Consider the following 25,274-nt stretch of genomic DNA (forward strand, 5'->3'; position numbering starts at 1 on the left):
CCATGTTGTTTTGGTGTTAGATTGATTGTGTGCTTATTTTTTTATATTCTGGGGTTGTTTTTTATGAATTTTTTAGCTTAACATTGTAATTGGATTGGTGGGTATTGGATTTGTTATTATGTATTGTTTTTACTTTGTTGTGAGCCGCCTCAAGTTTGCGGAGAGGGGCGGCATATAAATCCAATAAATCTAATCTAATACTGCCATTCAGTCACATGACCTTTAAGCCAACCCTGGTCACATGATCGTCAAGCCACTCCCACCTGGTGACATGGCTGGCAAGCCACACCCACCAAATAAGCCACGCCCACAGTGTGGTAGTAAAAACCTTTGCCAGCCCTTCACCGCTTTTAGAGAACAATAACTCCAAACTTCCTTACTTACACAAGCTTGAACAGCATTTTCCTTCTATGCCCTGGAGCCAAACAAGCAAAACTTTTCATTTGCAGCCGAAGCTTCAACCAATCCAACATAATCTCTGACACCTTTTGTGGGCAACTGCTCTCCTGCATTGCACAAGTGCCGGGAACCAGTTTTCATCCCGATAAATCCAATTTTAAAAACTGGATGCTTGGTAAATTACAGGGTGCGAGCTCTAGCCTCCCTTTTCCCTCTGAAATCTTAAGATAAAACATGGAGGCTGCAGTTCCTTGTATGGCAATGCTCACAGAAGGCAATGCGGTTTCCTTTTGTGTTGTTTTTGCGTTCTTTTGCTGTATGGATGAGCTAAAATTGAATTTTTCTTAAGGGGAGTTCAGGAAATGATCTGGTGGGGCTTTTGTCAAACAGTTTCAAAGTGCAGCTATGATAGTGGTCAGTTCGGACCAGTTTGCCTAAACTGGTAGCGATGTTGCGATGATGTCACCGAATCAGATGGGTCAGTGCCAGTCTGTGGGCGTAGGCATCTCTTTTTAATTTTTTTTTTAAATTCCTTCCTTCTTTCCTTCTTTCCTTCTTTCTTTCTTTCTTTCTTTCTTTCTCTTTCTTTCCTTCTTTCTTTTTTCTTTCTTTCTCTCTCTCCCCTTCTTTCTTTCTTTCTTTCTTTCTCTCTCTCCCCTTCTTTCTTTCTTTCTTTCTTTCTCTTTCTTTCCTTCCTTCCTTCTTTCTTTCTTTCTCTCTCTCTCTCCCTTTCTTTCTTTCTTTCTTTCTCTTTCTTTCTTTCTTTCTTTCTCTCTCTCCCCTTCTTTCTTTCTTTCTTTCTTTCTCTTTCTTTCCTTCCTTTTTTCTTTCTTTCTTTCTCTCCCTTTCTTTCTTTCTTTCTTTCTCTTCCTTCCTTCCTTTCTTTCTTTCGAAAGGGACCTTGTAGGTCATCTAGTCCAACCCCCTGCTCAAGCAGGAATCCTACCCTACCCTACCCTAGTCAGGTGGCAGTCTAATCTCCTCTTGAATATGTCGAGTGTTGGGGCGTTCACAACCTCCATTGGTAGGCCGTTCCATTGGTTGATCACCCTCAACGTTCTTCCTTATTTCCAGGTTGAATCTCTCCTTGGTCAGTTTCCATCTATTGCTCCTGGTCTGGCCTGCTGGTGCCCTGGAAAATAGTGTAACCCCCTCCTCTCTGTGGCAGCCCCTCAATTATTTGAAGACTGCTATCCTGTCCCTCCTGGCCCTCCTTTTCGTTAGACTATCCAGGCCCAGTTCCAGTAACCTCTCTTCGTACGTCTTGGTTTCTAATCCCTTTATCATTTTGGTCGCTCTCTTCTGCACCTTTTCCAGAACTTCTATGTCCCTTTTGTAGTGAGGTGACCAGAATTGAATGCAGTATTCCAGGTGTGGTCTGATTAGGGCATTTTAGGGTAGTATTTGTACCTCCTTAGTCTTGGAGTGTTTCCCCCTGTTGATGCAGCTTAAGACTGTGTTGACTTTTTAAGCCTGTGCTGCACATAGCTGGCTCATATTTAGTTGGTTATCCACCAAGATTCCAAGATCTCTTTCATTTAAAATAATGTTTATTAATTTTCTAGGTTTTTTAAAAATAAAAAAAATGACATTTCAATGATTTAATGCAGATTTAAACCCGATATCTTACATTTGTTACATTTCTTATTTATTTATTCATTCATTCATTCATTCATTCGTTCATTCAATTTTTATGCCGCCCTTCTCCTTTAGACTCAGGGCGGCTTACAACACGTTGGCAATAGCACATTTTTAACTCAGCATATTGCCCGCACAATCTGGGTCCTCACCTCTTTATAGATACATATATTACCTTACATGTTTCTATATTCCTTTTGATACATCCTTTCACATTTTATTTCCTTTGTTTACTTTTGTTACCAATCCAATCGTAGCAATTTTTACAGATCTCATAAGACCAGAAGAGCCCTTCACTCCTCCACTCGAAACAGAATACCCTACGAGACTAGACTTTCAACCCTGCGCCTAGAAAGCTTAGAACTAAGACGCCTTAAACATGATCTAAGTATTGCCCACAAGATCATATGCGGCAACGTCCTGCCTGTTGGCGACTACTTCAGCTTCAACCACAACAACACAAGAGCACACAACAGATTAAAACTTAATATTAACCGCTACAAACTTGACTGTAAAAAATATGACTTCAGTAACTGAGTTGTTGAAGCATAGAACTCATTACCAGACTCAATAATAATAATAATAATAATAATAATAATAATAATAATAATAATAATTTATTAGATTTGTATGCCGCCCCTCTCCGAAGACTTGGGGTGGCCATAGTGTCATCCCCAAACCCCAAACACTTTACCCTTAGATTATCCACGGTTGACCTATCCAGATTACTAAGAGGTCAGTAAGGGGCGAGTACAAGTGCACTAGAGTGCCTTCCGTCCCCTGTCCTATTGCTCTCCTATGTCTCCTATACCTTTCTTCTATTCCTATATCTCTTCTTCTATTTTTTCATTGATATGTTCTATTACTATACCTTCTTTTCTATTCTTTATTAGATATATTTTACTATGAGTATATCCTCTATAACCTTCATCATTTATTTTACTATGTGTATATCCACTAAAACCCTCACTGTGTATTGGACAAAATCAATCAATCAATAAATAAAAATAATACTCTGAGTTGCTAGTTCCCTTCTTCTCCAAGATCTCTTTCATCTCTTAAGGTTGCTAAGTTTGAGAAAGCTATCCTAAGGCTAAGCTTTAAGCTTTGAGGAAGTCCTAGTCTTGTTAGAAGTTTTTATTTTTAAATCCCTCTAGTTAAAGATATATTGCCATTACCCTACATTACCCTACAAAAATTTTAGACTGTGCAGAATCAGACGCATTAACACTCAAATTAAAAAATAAAGAAGAATCCGACCATTATGAAACTTGGAAATACTTCTATGATTGGTTCAAGAGAAGAAACAAAAACTTAAATTGAAATACAACAACAATAATACTTTATATCCTTTTTATTTGATATGACAAATCACAAAAGATCTATATACAGTAACTTTTCAGGGAAAATTTGTATGAATCTAAATAAATTAAATATGAATGAATGAAGGCGGTTAAGAAAATTAAAAAAATTAAAAAATATGGATAACCAAAAGGAGAAGATGGTAGATACCGATGATATGATATACAGTACTTCACCAGAAGATAATTTAAAACTATATGTTGATTTAAGTATAAATTTAAGTATAAATATTATATATTATGTTATATGTTTATTGTTATTGTTATTATTGTTTAGTGTACTTAAAAAAGTAATTGGCTATACTACTAGAATTATTCTATTTTTTGTTTGTTTGTCTGTTTGTTAGTATGTGTTAGTTTGGCATTGTTTCAACTTATGATTTGACTATTTATCTTATTTTTGTAAATGTGTATATATGTAATAAAAAAATTTAAAAAAAGAAAAAAAGAAAGAAAAGAAGTTTTTATTTTTAAATCCCTCTAGTTAAAGATATATTGCCATTACCCTACAACCTAAGCCTATTTAAAGAGGCTCTTATTTTTGATTGGCAGCAGCTGGAGAGAGGTGGGATATGAGTAACAGTCATTCTTAATGAAGATCACAAAGGAAGAAGACATTTCTCATCAGGTGTGTTGGCCAGTAAGTAACCATGTTGATGCCTCTCATTTCTTAAACTTTAGGAAGAGAATGTAAAAGCTTGAGGTTTTGTGGGAGTAACAAGCTGGGCTGTTAATTTTTGTTTTGAGGTTTGTAACTTCACTTTGCAACCCTACAACTTGAAATTCTTTGAATGTTTTACTAAAGCTTCTTGAGTCCCTTCCTCATCCTCTTTTCGGGAAAACTGGAAGGTTCAACTATATATTAAGCTAAGTGTATCCTTTGAGCACTTGCGCTGGCAAGAGAGGGGCAACAATTGTGTGTTTTTGATGAGCCAGCTGTGGCTACACATTGCAATGGAACTGAAAAATCAAAGAACCACATTTTAACCAAGTATGTTGGGCATGTCTTAACGGAGTGATTTGTAGGTTGGTCTCTTTAAGTATCCGACTCCTTTATGACACGAGGAAGCCATTGTTTTGATAAATATGGATTTGTAGGTTTTCCAACACACCAAATATCTTTAGATGTTGCTTGGCTATGGGGGCAGCTCTGAATTCTCTTCTGGTGGTCTTTGTTTGTTTGTTTGTTTGTTTGTAAAATTGTTGTTGTTGTTTTAAGAATTTGTCAAACATTTCCTGTAGACATTTTTGGAACAAATTTAATGCTATGTCTACAACACAGCCCAAAGATCTTTTTAACATCGTTTCAACCATGCTATCTGTCCCCAAATTTTAATGTAGGTTTCCTTCACATTATAGGGCCACCTTGATTCATTTTAGACCTAGTTTAGCATAAGATTGTTCCATCTGCCTTTGCGTTTGTAGTTGACGTCTAGTTCTCAGTTTCTTTAATTAAAGGGGGAAAGCACTTTGCAACATTAAATTGAGAGAGATCTGTTTTAACACACAACTAAACAGAGCTGTTCATTTTGAAATCCAACACAGATCCCTCACTCCTTTCTCCGAGACTTTTAAACCCTGTTTTTCATGTGTAGCAGGGGTGGGCTTCTACCCAGAATGCTAAATTGGGCTCACCACCGCAGCTTGTGAGTGTTTGCAGGACCAGTGCGATTTTGCTTCTGTGGAGATAGCAAAATTGTGCACGGAGCCACAGGTGCGCCCATGTTTCGGTGACGTTTTTTTGCTTCCACACATGCCGAAAAGGGGAGCACCTGTGGCTCCGTGCACAATTTTTCTATCTCCACAGGTGCAGAAGTAAAATCGTGCTGGCCCCACAAGCACTCAAGCCCAATTTAGCCTTCTGGCTCATAGCCCACCCCAATGTGTGCTTATTTAATAAAGGATTTTTGAGTCAGAGGTTTCGCTCTGAAGTTTGTGCACAGAACAGTTTTTGCAGTACGAGTGAAGGAATCCCCAAACCTTAATTAGAAACATAGAAACATAGAAGACTGACGGCAGAAAAAGACCTCATGGTCCATCTAGTCTGCCCTTATACTATTTCCTGTATTTTATCTTACAATGGATATATGTTTATCCCAGGCATGTTTAAATTCAGTTACTGTGGATTTATCAACCACGTCTGCTGGAAGTTTGTTCCAAGGATCTACTACTCTTTCAGTGAAATAATATTTTCTCATGTTGCTTTTGATCTTTCCCCCAACTAATCTCAGATTGTGCCCCCTTGTTCTTGTGTTCACTTTCCTATTAAAAACACTTCCCTCCTGAACCTTATTTAAACCTTTAACATATTTAAATGTTTCGATCATGTCCCCCCTTTTCCTTCTGTCCTCCAGACTATACAGATTGAGTTCATGAAGTCTTTCCTGATACGTTTTATGCTTAAGACCTTCCACCATTCTTGTAGCCCGTCTTTGGACCCGTTCAATTTTGTCAATATCTTTTTGTAGGTGAGCTCTCCAGAACTGAACACAGTATTCCAAATGTGGTCTCACCAGCGCTCTATATAAGGGGATCACAATCTCCCTCTTCCTGCTTGTTATACCTCTAGCTATGCAGCCAATCATCCTACTTGCTTTTCCTGCTGCCCGAACACACTGCTCACCCATTTTGAGACTGTCAGAAATCACTACCCCTAAATCCTTCTCTTCTGAAGTTATTGCTAACACAGAGCTGCCAATGCAATACTCAGATTGAGGATTCCTTTTCCCCAAGTGCATTATTTTACATTTGGAAACATTAAACTGCAGTTTCCATTGCTTTGACCATTTATCTAGTAAAGCTAAATCATTTACCATATTACTGACCCCTCCAGGAATATCAACCCTATTGCACACTTTAGAGTCATTGGCAAATAGGCAAACCTTCCCTACCAAACCTTCCCCTATGTCACTCACAAACATATTAAAAAGAATTATTATACAAACAATCCTATTTTATTAGATGCAGTAGTAGGAATGCGTGGGACACAAATCGATTTACATACAGTACAAATTGCCTGTCGGGGAGAATATACCTAGTGCCAATTTTCACGCTTCAGCTGGGCACTGGGATGAAAACAAAACTGGAAGATGTCACGGTGAAAAACACACCTTCGTAGAGATGGGTGCGATGGATGTAGAAACAGGAAGTCGGTGCCCACTGCAGCAGCAATAATTTAATAGTAGTGGTGGTGGCGGCAGTAGTAATTAAAGTCTCTTGTGATATCCGTTGAATGCTTCAACAGTTTATATTGTTACTGTTGGAGGAGACAGAAACGAGGAGTCGATTTGAAGGTTATTCCAGGACCTATTGGGGAACAACCTCTGGAAAGGCTCAATCAAGGTCTAAGGGTACTCGATGCTCTAATGTAGCTAAGAAACTTGTAGCAGAGGCTTAGTACAAAATACCAGACGTTACGAGCCATCTGCGACCTTGCAATGAAGACGCGCCAGAGGATCACAAGCAGGGTGGCCTTCAGGGCAAAGTGGATGGTTTTTAGCCTGACAAAAGAAAGAAAATGAAGAAAGAAAAAAATTGAACCATCAGTGCCAGTTATAGATAGCAGATCAACCGCCAGCTGGAATTTGTAGACTGAGATGAACCAGCGGTGAAATCTACTTACCTTTCCTACCGGAATTGTGTGGTTTTTTACTCTCTGTGCATGCTTTGTGCGCAACTTTGGTTCGCTTGTGCCCGCATCCAAGTATTTTTGCTTCGTGTGCATATGCAGAAACAAAATCTCACAAGAGGACATGCTTGGGGGGACCCAAGGGAAGAGCCTTCTCTGTGGCGGCCCCGGCCCTCTGGAACCAACTCCCCCCCGAGATTAGAATTGCCCCCACCCTCCTTGCCTTTCGTAAGCTACTTAAAACCCACCTCTGCCACCAGGCATGGGGGAATTGAAATACCCTTTCCCCCTAGGCCTTTACAATTTTATGCATGGTATGTCTATATGTCTGTTTGGTTTTTATTATAATAGGTTTTTAATTGTTTTTAGTATTGGATTATTTATTTATTTATTCATTCATTCATTCATTCATTCATTCATTCATTCGATTTTTATGCCGCCCTTCTCCTTAGACTCAGGGTGGCTTACAACATGTGAGCAATAGCACTTTTTAACAGAGCTAGGCTATTGCCCCCACAATCCGGGTCCTCATTTTACCCACCTCGGAAGGATGGAAGGCTGAGTCAACCTTGAGCCGGTGATGAGATTTGAACCACTGACCTTCAGATCTACAGTCAGCATCAGTGGCCTGCAGTACAGCACTCTACCTGCTGTGCCACCCCGGCTCTTATGCTGTCGTATTATTGCTGTTAGCCGCCCCGAATCTCCGGAGAGGGGCGGCATACAAATCCAATAAATAAATAAATAAATGTACATAGGATTTTGGTATGCGCAGCAGCAAAAAAAATTGCTGAAATCACTCGCGCATGTGCCCTCGCGAGATTTTGCTGCTGCATATGTGCATGATGGAAAAACATGCTGGGATGCGTGCACATGCGCAGGAGAACCAACGATGCACACACAGCGCACTGGTAGCAGCAGTAATGGGATTTCGTCCCCGCTTGGCTCTACCTACTTCTTTGATCTGGACTACTCTTTCTTTGGAGGTAAGATCCTAAAACAGTGATGGCAAACCTATGACACGAGTACTACAAATGGCACGTGGAGACATATCTCCTGGCATTTGAGCAGTTCACCCAGCCCGCAGGAGCTCTCTGCAGGCCTTCCAAAAAACCACAAAACCAAAACTTTTTTTTTCTTATTTACCTCTTTGAAATCCTGGTGCATCTTATAGTCCGAAAAATGCAGTACAGTACAGTGTTCCCTCGATTTTCGCGGGGGATGCGTTCCAAGACCGCCCGCGAAAGTCAAATTTCCGCAAAGTAGAGATGCGGAAGTAAATACACTATTTTTGGCTATGGACAGTGTCACAAGCCATCCCTTAACACTTTAAACCCCTAAATTACAATTTCCCATTCCCTTAGCAACCATTTAGATTATGACTCACCATGTTTATTTATTAAAGTTTATTTTAAAAAATATTTATTAAAGGCAGACGGAAGTTTGGCAATGACATATGACGTCATCGGGCAGGAAAAACCGCGGTATAGGGGGGGGAAAAACCCGCAAAGTATTTTTTAATTAATATTTTTGAAAAACCGTGGTATAGGCTTCTCGCGAAGTTCGAACCCACGAAAATCGAGGGAACACTGTATACGTGGTATTCAGCCCAAACCCTTATTTGTGGTGACGAAACCATTGCATTCACTGAAAGTGGTTCTGCTCTCAGGTTGTGAAAGTTAACACAAAAGATTGCCTGTGTCTTACTTTCTGATATATTGTTGGGCTGCCGGGAGTCCAGCCATGTCTTCCTTGAGCAGGTACTTCTTAGTTCCTAAGCAGTAATCTTTCATATATTCTGGCCAGGTCAGTTGGCAAATGTCAAAGCAGAACAACTGGAGATCAAGCAGAAAGAAAACAACTTAAAAATTAAAGGTTCTCAGCATTAGAAAGGTTGAAAACCACTGGATGAAAGAGTGGGTGGCTTTAAGAATTGGGATTTTGTTGGAATTGGAAGCATGTGATTTAAGATTAGGATGGCATGGCATGGTTATTTGTGGAATGGCAAAGTAAAGGTGAAATATAGATATCAAGGTTACTGCGAAATCCCCATTTCCTCCCGATCAGCTGGGACTCGCGAGGCAGAGAATAGATGGGTAGGGGGCAGCCAGAGGTGGGATTTGCGGGTTCTCCGAACTACTCCAAATTTCCACTATGGGTTCTCTAGGACCTGTCAGAACCTCCTGGATCTGTGGTTCACTAAGATGCTTACCGTTTTGTCTTTCAGATTGAGCTCTTTCATTAACATGTTCGTATTTTCGTAGCTCCACTCCCAGGAATTGTTGGTAAAATATTCAAGAAGATTCAACGTCTTGTCCAAGCGGGTGAAAAGCTTCATCATCCTGGAAGGCAGAACAGAAACATATCTATCTATGGTGGGCCTTTATTCCCCTCGGGTGCCGAAATTGTGTGCAGTGTTGCACGTGTGTGAGTGGCTCACACCCACAATTCAATGCCTCTCCCGTACGTCCCACCGTTTGTACATGCATGTGTGACCGACCGTGCACACAGACGTGACACGCACCCCAAATTTTGGCCTCACATCCCAAAACAATGGTAATACAGTGATCCCTCGAGTATCGCGAGGGTTCCGTTCCAAGACCCCTCGCGATAATCGATTTTTCGCGATGTAGGTTTGCGGAAGTAAAAACACCATCTGCGCATGCGCACCCTTTTTTTCATGGCCGCACATGCGCAGATGGTGGAGTTTGCGTGGGCGGCGGGCAGCACCCAGGGAAGGTTCCTTCGGCCGCCCAGCAGCTGATCTGCTCCGCAGCGCAGCAGCAGCGAGGAGCTGAAGATGGGGTTTCCCCGTTGCCCAGGCAAAGGGGAAACCCCATCTTCGGCTCCTCGCTGCTGCCGCGCTGCGGAGCAGATCAGCTGCTGGGCGGCCGAAGGAACCTTCCCTGGGTCTTCCCGCCGCCCAGGCAAAGGGGAAACCCCAAGATCGCTTGCCGCTTGCCCGTCACCCACCCGCCCGGCCGCTCGCTTGCCGCTTGCCCGTTCGCCCGCCCGCCCGGCTGCTCGCTTGCAGCTTGCCCGTCACCCGCCCACCCAGCCGCTCGCTTGCCGCTTGCCCGTTCACCCCCCCCGCCCGGCTGCTCGCTTGCCGCTCGAGAGCAAGAGGGGGAGAGATGGAGAAAGAGAGAGAAGGAAAGAAAGAGATGAGAGAGGGAGGAAGAGAGTGTGAGCGAGGAAGAAGCAAGATAGAGAAAGAGAGAGAGAAAGAAAGATGAGAAAGGAAAGGAGTGACATCATCGGGTGGAAAAATCGCGATATAGCGTTTCGCGAAGATTGAGATCGCGAAAATCGAGGGATCACTGTAATTCATTGCCTGGGGAGGACAAAAGCCTCTTTCCCCAAATGGAGCTGGGATGGCGGGAAATCCTCTCCCCCAAACAGAGTGGGGGAGAAGCCTCTTCCCTCAAACAGAGCAGGGAGTGGGGAGCCTTTTCCCTCAAACAGAGGGGGGAGGGGGGAAAGCCTCTTCCCTCAAACAGAGCAGGGAGGGCGGGAAAGCCTCTTCCCTCAAACAGAGTGGGGAGGGCGGGAAAGCCTCTTCCCTCAAACAGAGGGGGGAGGGGGGAAAGCCTCTTCCCTCAAACAGAGCGGGGAGGGCGGGAAAGCCTCTTCCCTCAAACAGAGGGGGGAGGGCGGGAAAGGCTCTTTCCCTCAAACAGAGCGGGGAGGGGGGAGTGCTTCGTCCCTCAAACAGAGGGGGGAGGGGGGAAAGCCTCTTCCCTCAAACAGAGCGGGGAGGGCGGGAAAGTCTCTTCCCTCAAACAGAGCGGGGAGGGGGGAGTGCTTCGTCCCTCAAACAGAGGGGAGACGGGGAAAAGCCTCCTCCCTCAAACAGAGCAGGGAGGGCGGGAAAGCCTCTTCCCTCAAACAGAGCGGGGAGGGGGGAGTGCTTCGTCCCTCAAACAGAGGGGAGACGGGGAAAAGCCTCCTCCCTCAAACAGAGCAGGGAGGGCGGGAAAGCCTCTTCCCTCAAACAGAGCGGGGAGGGGGGAGTGTTTCGTCCCTCAAACAGAACGGGGAGGGGGGAAAGCCTCTTCCCTCAAACAGAGGGGGGAGGGGGGAAAGCCTCTTCCCTCAAACGGAGCGGGGAGGGGGGAGTGCTTCGTCCCTCAAACAGAGGGGGGAGGGCAGGAAAGCCTAAAAAAGCAAAGCTGCAAGTCAATCAGATCATTTTTCTGACAAATCCCCTTAAAGCTGTGAAATTGGTTCAGAAATTTATCCTCCTTGGGGAAAAAATGTCTTCTGTATTCCTAGGGCCTGTTTTCCTAAAACTGCTATCTAGACTTTTTTTGGAACCGCCCTCTACACTGCACAATGTAGATCCGATCTCACCGTGGCTTCTTTCCTAGCAGCCGCAGATACATATCACAGAAGAAAGCAGGGATGGTGTGATAGACAAACGTCCAGTACTGATGGACCAAATGGCTTGTGGTCAAGCTGGCCCTTGGTAATCTGAAGGGTTTCTCCAGTGGGATTTTTTCAAAGACACTTGCCGCCTTACTTTCTGCAGAGGGATAGAAAACAGATATAGCATCAGTATTGGGTTTGGATAAGGACACCACACCTGTAGCGAAAATGAGCCGGGGTGGCGCAACAGGTAGAGTGCTGTATTGCAGGCCAATAAAGTTGATTGTAGATCTGTAGGTCAGCGGTTCAAATTTCATCACCGGCTCAAGGTTGATTCAGCCTTCCATCCTTCCAAGGTGGGTAAAATGAGGACCCAGATTGTGGGAGCAATATGGCAGCTCTGTTAAAAAGTGCTATTGCTGACATGTTCTAAGCTGCTCTGAGTCTAAGGAGAAGAGCAGCATTAAAAAAATCAAATGAATGCATGAATGAATGAATGAATGAATGAATCAATTAATTGAAGAATTGAAGAATTGAAGAATTGAAGAATTGAAGAATTGAAGAATTGAAGAATTGAAGAATTGAAGAATTGAAGAATTGAAGAAAGAATTAAAGAATTAAAGAAAGAATTAAAGAAAGAATTAAAGAAAGAATTAAAGAAAGAATTAAAGAAAGAATTAAAGAATTAAAGAATTAAAGAATTAAAGAATTAAAGAATTAAAGAATTAAAGAATTAAAGAATTAAAGAATTAAAGAATTAAAGAATTAAAGAATTAAAGAATTAAAGAATTAAAGAATTAAAGAATTAAAGAATTAAAGAATTAAAGAATTAAAGAATTAAAGAATTAATTATGAATGAACGAATGAACGAACGAATGAATGAAACAAATCCCTGTCATGAAAGAAAACAGCTTTTCCCACAGCCCCACTGATCATCATCATCATCACAATTTAATAATAATACTATTATTAGTAGTATTGACCGAAACATGATTAAAACATGATCGAAACATGATCGAAACATTTAAATACGTTAAAGGGTTAAATAAGGCTCAGGAGGGAAGTGTTTTCAATAGGAAAGTGATCACAAGAACAAGAGGGCACAATCTGAGGTTAGTTGGGGGAAAGATCAGAAGCAACGTGAGAAAATATTATTTTACTGAAAGAGTAGTAGATGCTTGGAACAAACTTCCAGCAGACGTGGTAGATAAATCCACAATAACTGAATTTAATCATGCCTGGGATAAACATAGATCCATCCTAAGATAAAATATAGGAAATAATATAAAGGCAGACTAGATGGACCATGTGGTCTTTTTCTGCCGTCAATCTTCTATGTTTCTAAATAATAATAATAATAATAATAATAATAATAATAATAATAATAATAATCGAGCTGCACCCGACTCTGGCATAAGCCAGTGAAAGTGGTCCCAGTGGTACTTGGCATGCTGGGCGCAGTGCCAAAGGATCTCAGCGGACATTTGAAAACCATCAGAATTGACAAAATCTCTATCTGTCAATTGCAAAAGGCTGCTTTACCGGGATCGGCAAACATAATTTGCCGCTACATCACGCAGTCCTAGGTGCTTGGGAAGTGCCCGACTGGTGATGAAATACAAAATCCAGCATAGTGATCTCGTTTGCTGTGTTGTATTGATATAATAATAATAATAATAATAATAATAATAATAATAATAATAATAATAATAATAATAATATTGGATTGTTATATGCTGTTCTTATTACTGTTGTTAGCCATCCCGAGTCTGCGGAGAGGGGCGGCATACAAATCCAATAAAATAAATAAATAAATAAATATATATATACATATATACATATATACATATATACATATATACATATATACATATATACATATATACATATATACATATATACATATATACATATATACATATATACATATATACATATATACATATATACATATATACATATATACATATATACATATATACATATATACATATATACATATATACATATATACATATATACATATATACATATATACATATATACATATATACATATATACATATATACATATATACATATATACATATATACATATATACATATATACATATATACATATATACATATATACATATATACATATATACATACATACATACATACATACATACATACATACATACATATATGTCACATGTTTAAGCTGAATTTGAAAATTAAGGGAGACTAGGATAGATCTATTTCGGCCTTATTTTGGCCTCATCAGCTAGCCATACCCACTGGGACTTGAACCTGCAACCTTTGCCTTGTAAGGCAGAGAATTATCCTCTAGGCTACAGTATCCAATCACTTCAGCTCTGTACCAGGGAAGGGTTACATATACATATAAGCATATATGCATATATGCATATATGCATATATGCATATATGCATATATGCATATATGCATATATGCATATATGCATATATGCATATATGCATATATGCATATATGCATATATACATATATACATATATACATATATACATATATACATATATACATATATACATATATACATATATACATATATACATATATACATATATACATATATACATATATACATATATACATATATACATATATACATATATACATATATACATATATACATATATACATATATACATATATACATATATACATATATACATATATACATATATACATATGTAGATTGTTCTGAGTTCGGGTTTTTCCCTGTGTAATATTTTGCATGTCTATGCGACGTTTCGGCGAAATCACATTCACCATCATCAGGCTGAAGTTCCAATCTTTGTATTGTTGTAAATGGATATATATACATACATACATACATACATACATACATACATACATATATATATATATATATATATATATATACACACACATGTATATACATGTATATACATATACATATATACGTTTTCCTTATGTCGGATCACCCTGGTATATTTAGCTGAAAACATTTTAACACATACATATATACATATATACATATTTGTTTTCGTAAATTTTCACGGGTATATGTATGTAGATTGTTCTGAGTTCGGGTTTTGCCCTGTGTAATGTTTTGCATGTCTATGCGACGTTTCGGTAAAATCACATTTACCATCATCAGGCTGGAGTTCCAATCTCTGTGTTTTTGCAAATGAATATTAGCAACTGACATTCCTTCTTAGCATGTAGTGTGGGGGTGGAGATTTGCTTTGAATGTAGCAAATAGATTGGGTGACTATGCTTCCGTGATCTGATTGGTTGGTGTAATCATGGTTATAGAAGGAATGGTATGAAGATTATGAAGTGTTTTGTTTAAGTCTGATTTCCAAATATAAAATTCTAATTTTCTAAAATTCTAATTCTAAAATTCTAATTAGAATTTTATATTTGGAAATCAGACTTAAACAAAACACTTCATAATCTTCATACCATTCCTTCTATAACCATGATTACACCAACCAATCAGATCACGGAAGCATAGTCACCCAATCTATTTGCTACATTCAAAGCAAATCTCCACCCCCACACTACATGCTAAGAAGGAATGTCAGTTGCTAATATTCATTTGCAAAAACACAGAGATTGGAACTCCAGCCTGATGATGGTAAATGTGATTTTACCGAAACGTCGCATAGACATGCAAAACATTACACAGGGCAAAACCCGAACTCAGAACAATCTACATATATACATATATACATATATACATATATACATATATACATATATACATATATACATATAATAACAACAGCAGCAACAGCAACAGCTACAACAATTATTTATATTGCCGAGAGTGTTTTGCCTCCCTTATTTCATTTGGACAATGCCTAAGGCCACCACTTTTCTATTGACAAGAAGAGTCACAAATCAAACAATAAAATAAACCATTGTGCAACTGTCGGCCTTGTAATGTATTTCCACACAAGAAGCACAGACAAACGTTGCGACTTCGTAGCAAGGTTACATTAACTGAATCCTGAGAAGAACTCTACCATGTGGTCTCTTATCCACAATGAGAATGGCGGCCCTCGAAACCTCAATAGCAAGGCAAGGCAAGCTATTAAGCAGCGGTCCCCAAACTACGGCCCGCGGGCCATATGCGGCCCACTGAGGCCATTTATCCGGCCTGCCGGTGAGTGACAAGAGCACAGGGAAAAGAGAGAGAGAAAGAAAGAAAAGGGGAAGAGAGGGAGGGAAGGAGAAGTGGAGAGGAATGAAGGAGGGAAGGAAGAAAGGAGAAATGGAGGGAACAAGGAAGGAAGGAAGGAAGGAAGGAAGGAAGGAAGAATGAAATGAATGGAGGGACAGAGGAAGGAAGGACTGTTTTTTTGGGGGGTAATTTTTTTAAATCTTTCAACATACATTCAAACAACACAGTGTACAATCTAATTTTCAATGAATAAAATGCAGTCTTTTGTTAGTAACTAATATCAATCATCAAAACAGTTGCAAAAGTTTTTTTTCTAATTTTGTCATCCAGTTACATTCATTTTCTTTTAATTAAATTTCCTCCTTAATGTCCCTTCAAAAAGTGCAGCACCAATTATATTTCTAACGTCTTAACCATTATGCCAAAGTGCTTCCTTCTTTCTTTATACATTTTTCATAAGCCAAGAAAACCTTGTATAGCCAATCAGATGTCAACTAAAGAAAATTAAAAACAAAACATAAACATATATGAATTTCAGACCTTCTCCCCCCTCTAAATAGTACGTTCCCATTTTGTTTTTTACTTTAAAACAAGGTATGTGCAGTGTGCATAGGAATTTGTTCATAGTTTTTTTTATATAGTGATCTCTCGATTATCGCGAGGGTTCCGTTCCAAGACCCCTCGCGATAATTGATTTTTCGCGATGTAGGGTTGCGGAAGTAAAAACACCATCTGCGCATGCGTGCCCTTTTTTTCATGGCCGCGCATGCGCAGATGGTGGAGTTTGCGTGGGCGGCGGGAAGACCCAGGGAAGGTTCCTTCGGCCGGCCAGCAGCTGATCTGCTCGGCAGCGCAGCGAGGAGCCGAATCGGGGTTTCCCCTTTGCGTGGGCGGCGGGGAAACCCCGATCTTCGTCTGCTCGCTGCTGCTGCGGCCGCCCAGCAGCTGATCTGCTCGGCAGCACAGCAACAGCGAGCAGACGAAGATCGGGGTTTCCCCGCCGCCCACGCAAAGGGGAAACCCCGATTCGGCTCCTCGCTGCGCTGCCGAGCAGATCAGCTGCTGGCCGGCCGAAGGAACCTTCCCTGGGTCTTCCTCGCTGATGCCCCCGCCCGCCCGCCGCCCGCCCGCCGCCCACCGCCCGCCAGCAAGAGGGGGAGAGATAGAGAAAGAGAGAGAAGGAAAGAAAGAGATGAGAGAGGGAGGAAGAGAGTGTGAGAGAGGAAGAAGCAAGATAGAGAAAGAGAGAGAGAAAGAAAGATGAGAAAGGAAGGAAGAGAGTGACGTCATCGGGTGGGAAAAATCGCGATATAGCGTTTCGCGAAGAACGAGATCGCGAAAATCGAGGGATCACTGTAGTCCGGCCCTCCAACAGTCCAAGGAACAGTGAACTGGCCCCCTGTGTAAAAGGTTTGAGGACCCCTGCTATTAAGGAATGAATCCCAGCCAAAAGGTCTGGTGGGATTTTCTGAATCCTTAAATCCTTATAAAAATACTCACGTAATTCTCCCCACGAGAATGGATTGAGGCTACCCGAGGTACAGTTATAGATCAGCGGTGACTTGGGCCTGGGAAGAATAGAAGTAAAAAGTTCATAAAAATGCACCAAATGTACGAATACTATATTTATTATACAGATATATAAATGGGAGAATAGACATACAACCGTATAACAAAATGAGAGATGTTTGAAAAGTAGGTCAGAAAGATCAGGATGAGGCTGTTGATTGATTGCACCCTGCTGTCTATGGCAATTCAATACTCATAAAAGAAGGGGGCAAGTTTGTTCATTCGTAACTGCGGGCAGAACAAATCCTTTGCATTCTATACAAGTGTATTGAAAATCCCTGATATTGCATTAATATTGCACCGTACAGTAAAAGGGGACACGGTGGCTCAGTGGATAAGGTACTGAGCTTGTCGATCAGAAAGGTGGGAAGGTTGCCGGTTCAAATCCCCAGCGCCATGTAACGGAGTGAACCTTGAAAACAAAAAAACATTTGATTTCAAAAACCTATCTCTTGATCGACAAAGAGGCCTCACCTGTGAACTGCAGTGTACCAGCCAGCAGCGATGGTTAAATTGATAGCGAGATCTACTGGTATAATATCAGCTACGGCAGCTGGATTGCATTTTATGCTCCGTAAAATCCCTTTTCCACCCTAGAAATAAAGAAGTTAATTTTTTAAATATATATATATAATTTATTAGTTTTATAAAAGGGAAGGGGGGAACGGGAGTACAAAATCAAAAAGGGGAGAGGGGAAAGGAGAGTAGGAGTATCATGAGTGTAAAGGTAAAATTTACAAAGAATTACCGAGGTCCATTATATTCTTTGATATACATATCGTTATTATATATTGACTAATATTATTACAATAGTTCTATTCATATTTCATTCTTATTTTACATTCCAATGACCATATTTATTATCTTTACCATATATAACTCTTTAGATACGCTTCATGCTTTGTGTGGTTTCACCTGTTAACGACTACTTCACCTTCAACCGCAACAACACACGAGCACGAAATTGATTTAAACTAAAAGTCAGCCGCTCCAAACTTGACTGCAAAAAATACGACTTCTGCAACGGAGTCATCAATGCCTGGAATGCCCTACCTGACTCTGTGGTTTCTACTCCTAACCCCAAAACCTTTAACCTTAGACTATCTACAATTGATCTCTCCCCCTTTCTAAGAGGTCTGTAAGGGGCGTGCATAAGCGCACCACTGTGCCTACCGTCCCTGTCCTATTGTCTTTTTTTTTTACTTTTTATCATTACTTATCTAATGTTTTATATGTACAAATTACCACCCTATAATTGTTTGACAAATAAATAAAATAAATAAAATAAATAAAATAAATAAAATAAATAAAATAAATAAAATAAATAAAATAAATAAAATAAATAAAATAAATAAAATAAATAAAATAAATAAAATAAATAAAATAAATAAAATAAATAAAATAAATAAAATAAATAAAATAAAATAAATAAAATAAAATAAATAAAATAAATAAAATAAATAAAATAAATAATAAAATAAATAATAAAATAAATAAAATAATAAATAAAATAATAAATAAAATAATAAATAAAATAAATTTAGAAGTCCTCTTTTCCTCTCTACTTACCGCGACAAGGAGGCCACTTGTACCATTGAAGTTGTCAATCCAGCCCTGAAAAAAAAAAATGAAACAGGGGAAAAAAAATAGTGATTGTTGTGGACTCTGCAGCTTGTATTCATTAAGACCGTCCACAGCTTATTTCAGCTGGCTAGCAGAGCCAAGCACCTTCAGGGCTGAAAATTGAGGCTCTTGCAGAATTTTGCACTTCACAGGTGGATGGAGCAAAGGTTGCAAACAATGCTAAATGCTTGTTAAGCGCTAGAATTAAACTTAATACGTGTTCTGTCTGGGTCACTCCGGAAGCTATGACCAACCCAAAAAGATAAGCCAGACACACCGGTTGAATCCAAACACAGTTTTATAATGGTAAAGAGAAAAGAAGCCAACAGAAAATGTCCTTACAGATCAGGAAAACACTGGAACTCCAAATAGATACACGAAGGCAATTGTTCATACAGAAACACAAGATCCTTAATGCCAGACGAGGCTGTTGAGCTAACAGACACAAACCTCCCACGGGTCTTCAAGGCTGCTGGGCCACAAGCCAGGAACAAAAATGCTGAGAGAAAATGCAGATAACACCAATTCCTCTTTGATAACACTCCACGCTGCCGGAATGGTTCTCATGCCTTATAAACCCTTCCCTGCTAATGAGGACCACACCCAACCCCCTGGTGTTCCTCATTCAATGCTGATAATATCTACGCAGTTGATTTCTCCTTTGAGCTATGCGTCTCTGCCGCATACTAATGATAGCTTGTGCGTCGTCATCCAGGGACTCCAGGGAATCACAGCTACTTGCTTGAGATAGCCCTTCCCCAGGGCTCTCAGGCCTTGCATCACCTTCACTTTCGTGACTGCTGTCTGCACTGTCTGACTGCCAAGAACTCTCCTCTCTGCTCTCAGCCTCCCCCGGGCATGGAGCCAGCAGAGACGCAGCTGGTCTTTGATCTGGCACAGGCTGAACCACAACAATACGGAGGGTGGTAAATTTAATACGGTGGTAAAAGGGTGGTAAACTTTATACAGAGGTTACCAGTTTTGTTTCTCCATGATGAAGAAGCTAGTTTTTCAGCTGCTCTAAGAGAATGGCTCTAAATTAGTGATGGAGAACATATGACACACATGCCAACAAGTGGCACGCAGGGCCATATTGCTGGGCAGGAAAGCTCAGGTCCGATGCGCATATGCCAGCTAGCTAATTTTGGGGTTTTCTGAGCCCACTGGGAGTCGGGAAACAGGCTGTTTCCATACTCTGGAAGGGGTGGGGAAGGCCCATTTTTTGCTCTTCCCAAGCTCCAGAGCCATTCTAGGAGCCTGGGGAGGGCGAAAACAATATTCCCCACACTTCTGAAGGCCCTCCAGAAGCCAGAAATGGCCCATTTGCCAACTTCCTGAAGGTGGGAAACGTGCCATTTCTGGCCTCCTTGGGGCTTCTGGGGGACGGGAGGCTGTTTTTGCCTTCCCCAGGCTCCTAGAAAAGGTCTGAAGCCTCAGGAAAGCAAAAAAAGGAAGAAAGAAAGAAAGAAAGAAGGAAGGAAGGGAAGGGAAGGAAGGAGGGTAGGAAAGAAGGAAGTAAAGAAAGAGAGAAAGAAAGAAAGAAAGGAAAGAAGGAAGGAAGGGAACGAAGGAAAGAAAGGAAGGAAGGAAGGAGGGAGGGAGGGAGGGAAGGAAGAAAAAAAGAAAGAAAGAAAGAAAGAAAAAGAAAAAAGAGCCTTCCGGTCCAACTGCAAGTCAGCAAACAGGCCATTTCCGGCCTCCGGAGGACCTCCCTAGACTCCTAGAAAGGCTCTGAAGCTTGGAGAGGTCCAACCGGAAGTTGGAAAATGGGCCATTTTCTGCGTCTGGAGTGCCTCTGGGTGGAGTGGTGAAGGCTGTTTTTGTCCTCTCTAGACTCTTAGAAAGGCTCTCAAGCTTGGGGAGAGTGAAAAACAGGTATGCCACCATGAGTGTGTTTCAAGTGCACATGTGTGGTGGGCCTGGCATGGAATTATGGGAGTGGGCATACACATGTGTGACACATGCTCCCCCCCTTTTGGCATGTGAACCAAAAAAGCTTTGCCTCTAAAATCCACCTTTTGGCCTGAAACAGCACGTAAACCAAGCACTGGTAGAGCAAACCCATTTACCGGGAAGGGCTCCTGCCAACTGGCTCCCACGATGGAGGGTCGAATGATGGCAACATTTAAGTCCCCTTTCTCCTCCTGGATCAGACGTTCAGTCAGAGCTTTGGAGAAGGTGTAGGTGTTAGGCCAGTCTCCAATCAAATTGGGGGTGATCAATTCAACGAGGGAGTCGTCCATCCACCTAGCAGGAGATTCAAAAAATAATATAAATAAAATACGTTGATGGGAAAACATTAAACTTGAAGCACTGTCCTTACTTATTTTCATATGCAAGTCCTTGGCAGGTTTTCCTTCCTTCCTTCCTTCCTTCCTTCCTTCCTTCCTTCCTTCCTTCCTTCCTTCCATCCTTCCTTCCTTCCTTCTTTCTTTCTTTCTTTCCTTCTTCTTCCTTTCTTTCCTTCTTTCCTTCCTTCTTTCTTTCCATCTTTCCTTCCTTCTTTCCTTCCTTCTTTCTTTCCATCTTTCCTTCCTTCTTTCCTTCCTTCCTACTTTCTTTCCATCTTTCCTTTCTTCCTTCCTTCCTTCTTTCCTTCCTTCCTTCTTGCCTGCCTGCCAGCCTTCTTCCCTCTCTTTCCTTCCTTCCTGGTTTCCTTCCTTCTTGCCTGCCTGCCTATCTGCCTGCTTGCTTTCTTCCCCTTCCTTCCTTCCTTCCTTCCTTCCTTCTTTCTTGCCTGCCTGCCTTCTTCCTTCTCCTTCCTTCCTTCCTGGTTTCCTTCCTTCTTGCCTGCCTACCTACCTGCCTCCTTCCTTCCTTCTTGCCTGCCTGCCTTCTTCCTTCTCCTTCCTTCCTTCCTGGTTTCCTTCCTTCTTGCCTGCTTGCCTACCTACCTGCTTGCTTTCTTCCCCTTCCTTCCTTCCTTCCTTCCTTCCTTCCTTCCTTCCTTCCTTCCTGGCTCCCTGCCTTCTCCATTCTCCTTCCTTCTTGCCTACTGCTCAAAAAAAGGTGGGGGCACTCAAAGAACACATCCTAGATCTGAAGGAATGAAATATTCTCATTGAATACTTGGTTCTGTACAAAGTTGAATGTGCACAACAGCACGTGAAATTGATTGTCAATCATTGTTGCTTCCTAAGTGGACAGTTTGATTTCACAGAAGTTTTGTTTATTTGGAGTTATATTGTGTTTAAGTGTTCCCTTTATTTTTTTTTTAGCAGTGTAGTATAATTTGGATGTTCAGTAATAGTAAATAGTTAGGGAAATTGTATCTCTTTAAGGCGAGGAGAGGCCAGACACCCTAACCCTAACCCAAACCCTTGACGTGAGTGACGTCGAGTTGCCACCTTTAACCCAGTCATATGACCTTTAATCAGTGTTTCCCAACCTGGGCAACTTGAAGATATTTGGACTTCAATTCCCAGAATTCCCCAGTCAGCGATTGCTGACACTGCTTCCCAAGGTTGGGAAACACTGCTTTAAGCCACCCCCGGGTCACATGATCATCAAGCCACTCCCGCTTGATCACATGGCCAGCAAGCCACACCCACAAAATAAGCCAAGCCCACAGTTTGATAGTAAAAAAAATTGCATCCCTTCACTGATCACAACAGAGGAAGGGTTGCTTCTATTACTTACATCACCATGTCCAAAAGCTGCTTTGGTTCCACAGGGACAGGGTAGAAGACCTCCTCTATGTGTCTCCGGTTACAGTTTGAATAGGCCGTTGAAACGTGGATGAGGGCTTCGAGGTTCTTCATCTGGTGGGCCAGCCTCAGGAGCTGCTGGGTGCCCATGACATTAAGGAGAAGGGCATCTCTGCTCAAGAAGACACAAAAGGACCAGCTGGTGTGAGATCCTTTGGGCTCAGGAGCAGGGGAGGGATTCAGACGGTTTCGACCAATTGGCCACACGAATCCCAGTGACTGATTAGGTCCCACAGAGTCGGCCTTCTCTGGGTCCCGTTGACTAAGCAATGCTGTGTGTGACCCTCCCAAACTCTGTTTTTGCTGGCAGAGTGCTAGCAAAACAAACTACTAGTACAAATCCCAGCAACCGGTTAGGTCCCACAGAGTCGGTCTTCTTCGGGACCCGTAAACTAAACAATGTCATCTGGCGGGACCCAGGAGAAAAGCCTTCTCTGTGGCAGCCCTCAATGAATCAATGAATCAATGAATCAATGAATCAATGAATCAATGAATCAATGAATCAATGAATCAATGAATCAATGAAAATGAATCAATGAAAATGAATCAATGAATCAATGAATCAATGAATCAATGAACCAATGAACCAATGAACCAATGAACCAATGAATCAATGAACCAATGAACCAATGAACCAATGAACCAATGAACCAATGAATCAATGAAAAGGAACCAATTAAAATGAATCAATGAATCAATGAATCAATGAATCAATGAATCAATGAATCAATGAATCAATGAATCAATGAAAATGAATCAGTGAATCAATGAATCAATGAATCAATGAATCAATGAATCAATGAATAAACAAACAAACAAACAAATTTCTAGGCAAGCGGGTGGAGCCTCACGCTGCCACCGCTACTGGTTCTCTGAACCACCAGCACCCACCGCTACCGGTACTCCCGATCCAGGCCAAACTAGTAGCATTTCACCCCAAGGGGAAGAGCAAGGAGAACCTACTTCAGTGGCTCGTCGAACCGAACCGTTGCCGCACAATGGAAGATCACATTGACCTCAGAGACCAGCTCCTCTATGTCTTCGGAAGAGATGGCCAGGTTTTTCTGGGTGAGCTCAGCACTGATGGGCTTAATCTTCTCGTGGAAGTTGGGCCAGTCTTCCCGGACTCTGTCGAACACCTGGAGTGCAACAGACAACATTCACTTAACAAAGAAGGAAAATGCTCCTAAGGTTGCTAAGGTTGAAGGTGCTTTTTTTCAAGAGGCCATTGGACTTTCTTGGAAGAACAATTTTTAAAATATATATGTATCTATGTATTGTATGTATGTGTTGTGGTTAGCTCTGGCCCTGCTCCTGCTCCAAGGACTGTGGATGTGGGAGAGACATCCACATGCTGCAGGCCTGTTTTGCCCCCGGTGGAATCTGCTGATGAAGGCTCCTCTGACCAAGAAGACATGAGTGACAGGGGGGAGGAGAGTGTGGCAGACAGCTCAGAAGGAGATCAATTATCTAGCTCCTCCTTGGATTCGGAACAAGAGTTAATGATACAGCCACGCATGCGGAGAGCGATGCATAGGCAACAACAACTGAGAGATTATTCTCAAAGAAAATGAGGCCACCTGTGGTTGGGTGGGGCTGTGGTCATTAGTGAGGCTGCTATAAATAGCAGCCTGTGGGTTTGGCCATTGTGGAGGATTATCTGATCTTGTGTTTAGTGACTGCTTTACTGACTTTGACTTTTTGTGTGCTGATTTTTCCCCGCTTTGAAACTAACCCAGAGCAAAGTGTGTTTCACTTTGTGAAAGAAGAAGGACTGTGAATTGCCTCACAGCTGCAAGATAAGTATCACAGAACTGATCAGGGACTTGTACAAATTACCAGTTTGTTTGGAGACGAGGGCTCTTTGCTATACCAAAAGAGGGCTTAGTTTAAGTGACTTTTCATTATAAAGAACATTGTTTTGAATTTTCAAACATGTGTGTGTCTGAAATTTGTACCTGTGAATTTTCGGAAGGAGTCTACCAGAGAGCCCGACAGAACATGTATGTATGTATTGTATGTATTTATGTATGTATTGTATGTATGTATTTATGTATTTATGTATGTGTGTATGTGTGTATGTGTGTGTGTGTGTGTGTGTGTTTGTTTGTTTGTTTGTTTGTTTGTTTGGTTGGTTGGTTGGTTGGTTAGATTTCTATTATTTTATTTATTCATTTATTCAATTTTTATGCCGCCCTTCTTCTTAGACTCAGGGCGGCTTACAACATGTTAGCAATAGCACTTTTTAACAGAGCCAGCATATTGCTCCCACAATCTGGGTCCTCATTTTACCCACCTCGGAAGGATGGAAGGCTGAGTCAACCTTGAGCCGGTGATGAGATTTGAACCACTGACCTTCAGATCTATAGTCAGCTTCAGTGGTCTGCAGTACAGCACTCTACCTGCTGCGCCACCCCGGCTCATTCTATACTGCTCTTCGCTGCAAATATTATTAATAGAAGCATCAAATGCTAGCAGATATAGCCAAAATGACTACTGAGCAAATTGTTCAAAAATATGGATTAACTCAGGAACAAACAAACTTTTGGCATGTGTGTATATGTATACACACATATACACACATACACATATAGACATGCATACACAGAGATACGTGTGTGTGTGTGTGTGTATTTTGCTGATAATGAAAAGAAAGGGAGACTACTATAGACCTATCTCGGGCTTATTTGCCTTCATCAGGTAGCCACACCCTTACTGGGATTTGAACCTGGGGCCTCTGCAATGTAAGGCCTTAGCCATTATACTACATGCTCATCTCCTGTATCAGCTTGTTATGGAA

The 25,274-nt window shown here is 41.3% G+C and overlaps 1 protein-coding gene across 1 annotated transcript in view; it reads right to left on the bottom strand.

Moving 5' to 3' along the window:
• Positions 1-6,330: 6,330 nt before the first annotated feature.
• The window catches only part of FAR2 (fatty acyl-CoA reductase 2), a 55,217-nt gene continuing 36,273 nt past the window's right edge, over positions 6,331-25,274 (bottom strand). Inside the window, exons 3-12 of the mRNA XM_070755230.1 lie at positions 23,438-23,613; positions 22,407-22,586; positions 20,837-21,014; positions 18,714-18,758; positions 17,619-17,737; positions 17,076-17,143; positions 11,380-11,551; positions 9,239-9,368; positions 8,734-8,861; positions 6,331-6,898 (exon numbers count right to left, since the gene is read on the bottom strand). Of these exons, the coding sequence (XP_070611331.1) occupies positions 6,736-6,898; positions 8,734-8,861; positions 9,239-9,368; positions 11,380-11,551; positions 17,076-17,143; positions 17,619-17,737; positions 18,714-18,758; positions 20,837-21,014; positions 22,407-22,586; positions 23,438-23,613 (1,359 nt within the window). The 3' untranslated portion in view covers positions 6,331-6,735. The remainder of the gene's footprint in view (positions 6,899-8,733; positions 8,862-9,238; positions 9,369-11,379; positions 11,552-17,075; positions 17,144-17,618; positions 17,738-18,713; positions 18,759-20,836; positions 21,015-22,406; positions 22,587-23,437; positions 23,614-25,274) is intronic.

This window comes from Erythrolamprus reginae, chromosome 6, assembly GCF_031021105.1.
Source record: "Erythrolamprus reginae isolate rEryReg1 chromosome 6, rEryReg1.hap1, whole genome shotgun sequence".
Lineage (NCBI taxonomy): Eukaryota > Metazoa > Chordata > Lepidosauria > Squamata > Dipsadidae > Erythrolamprus > Erythrolamprus reginae.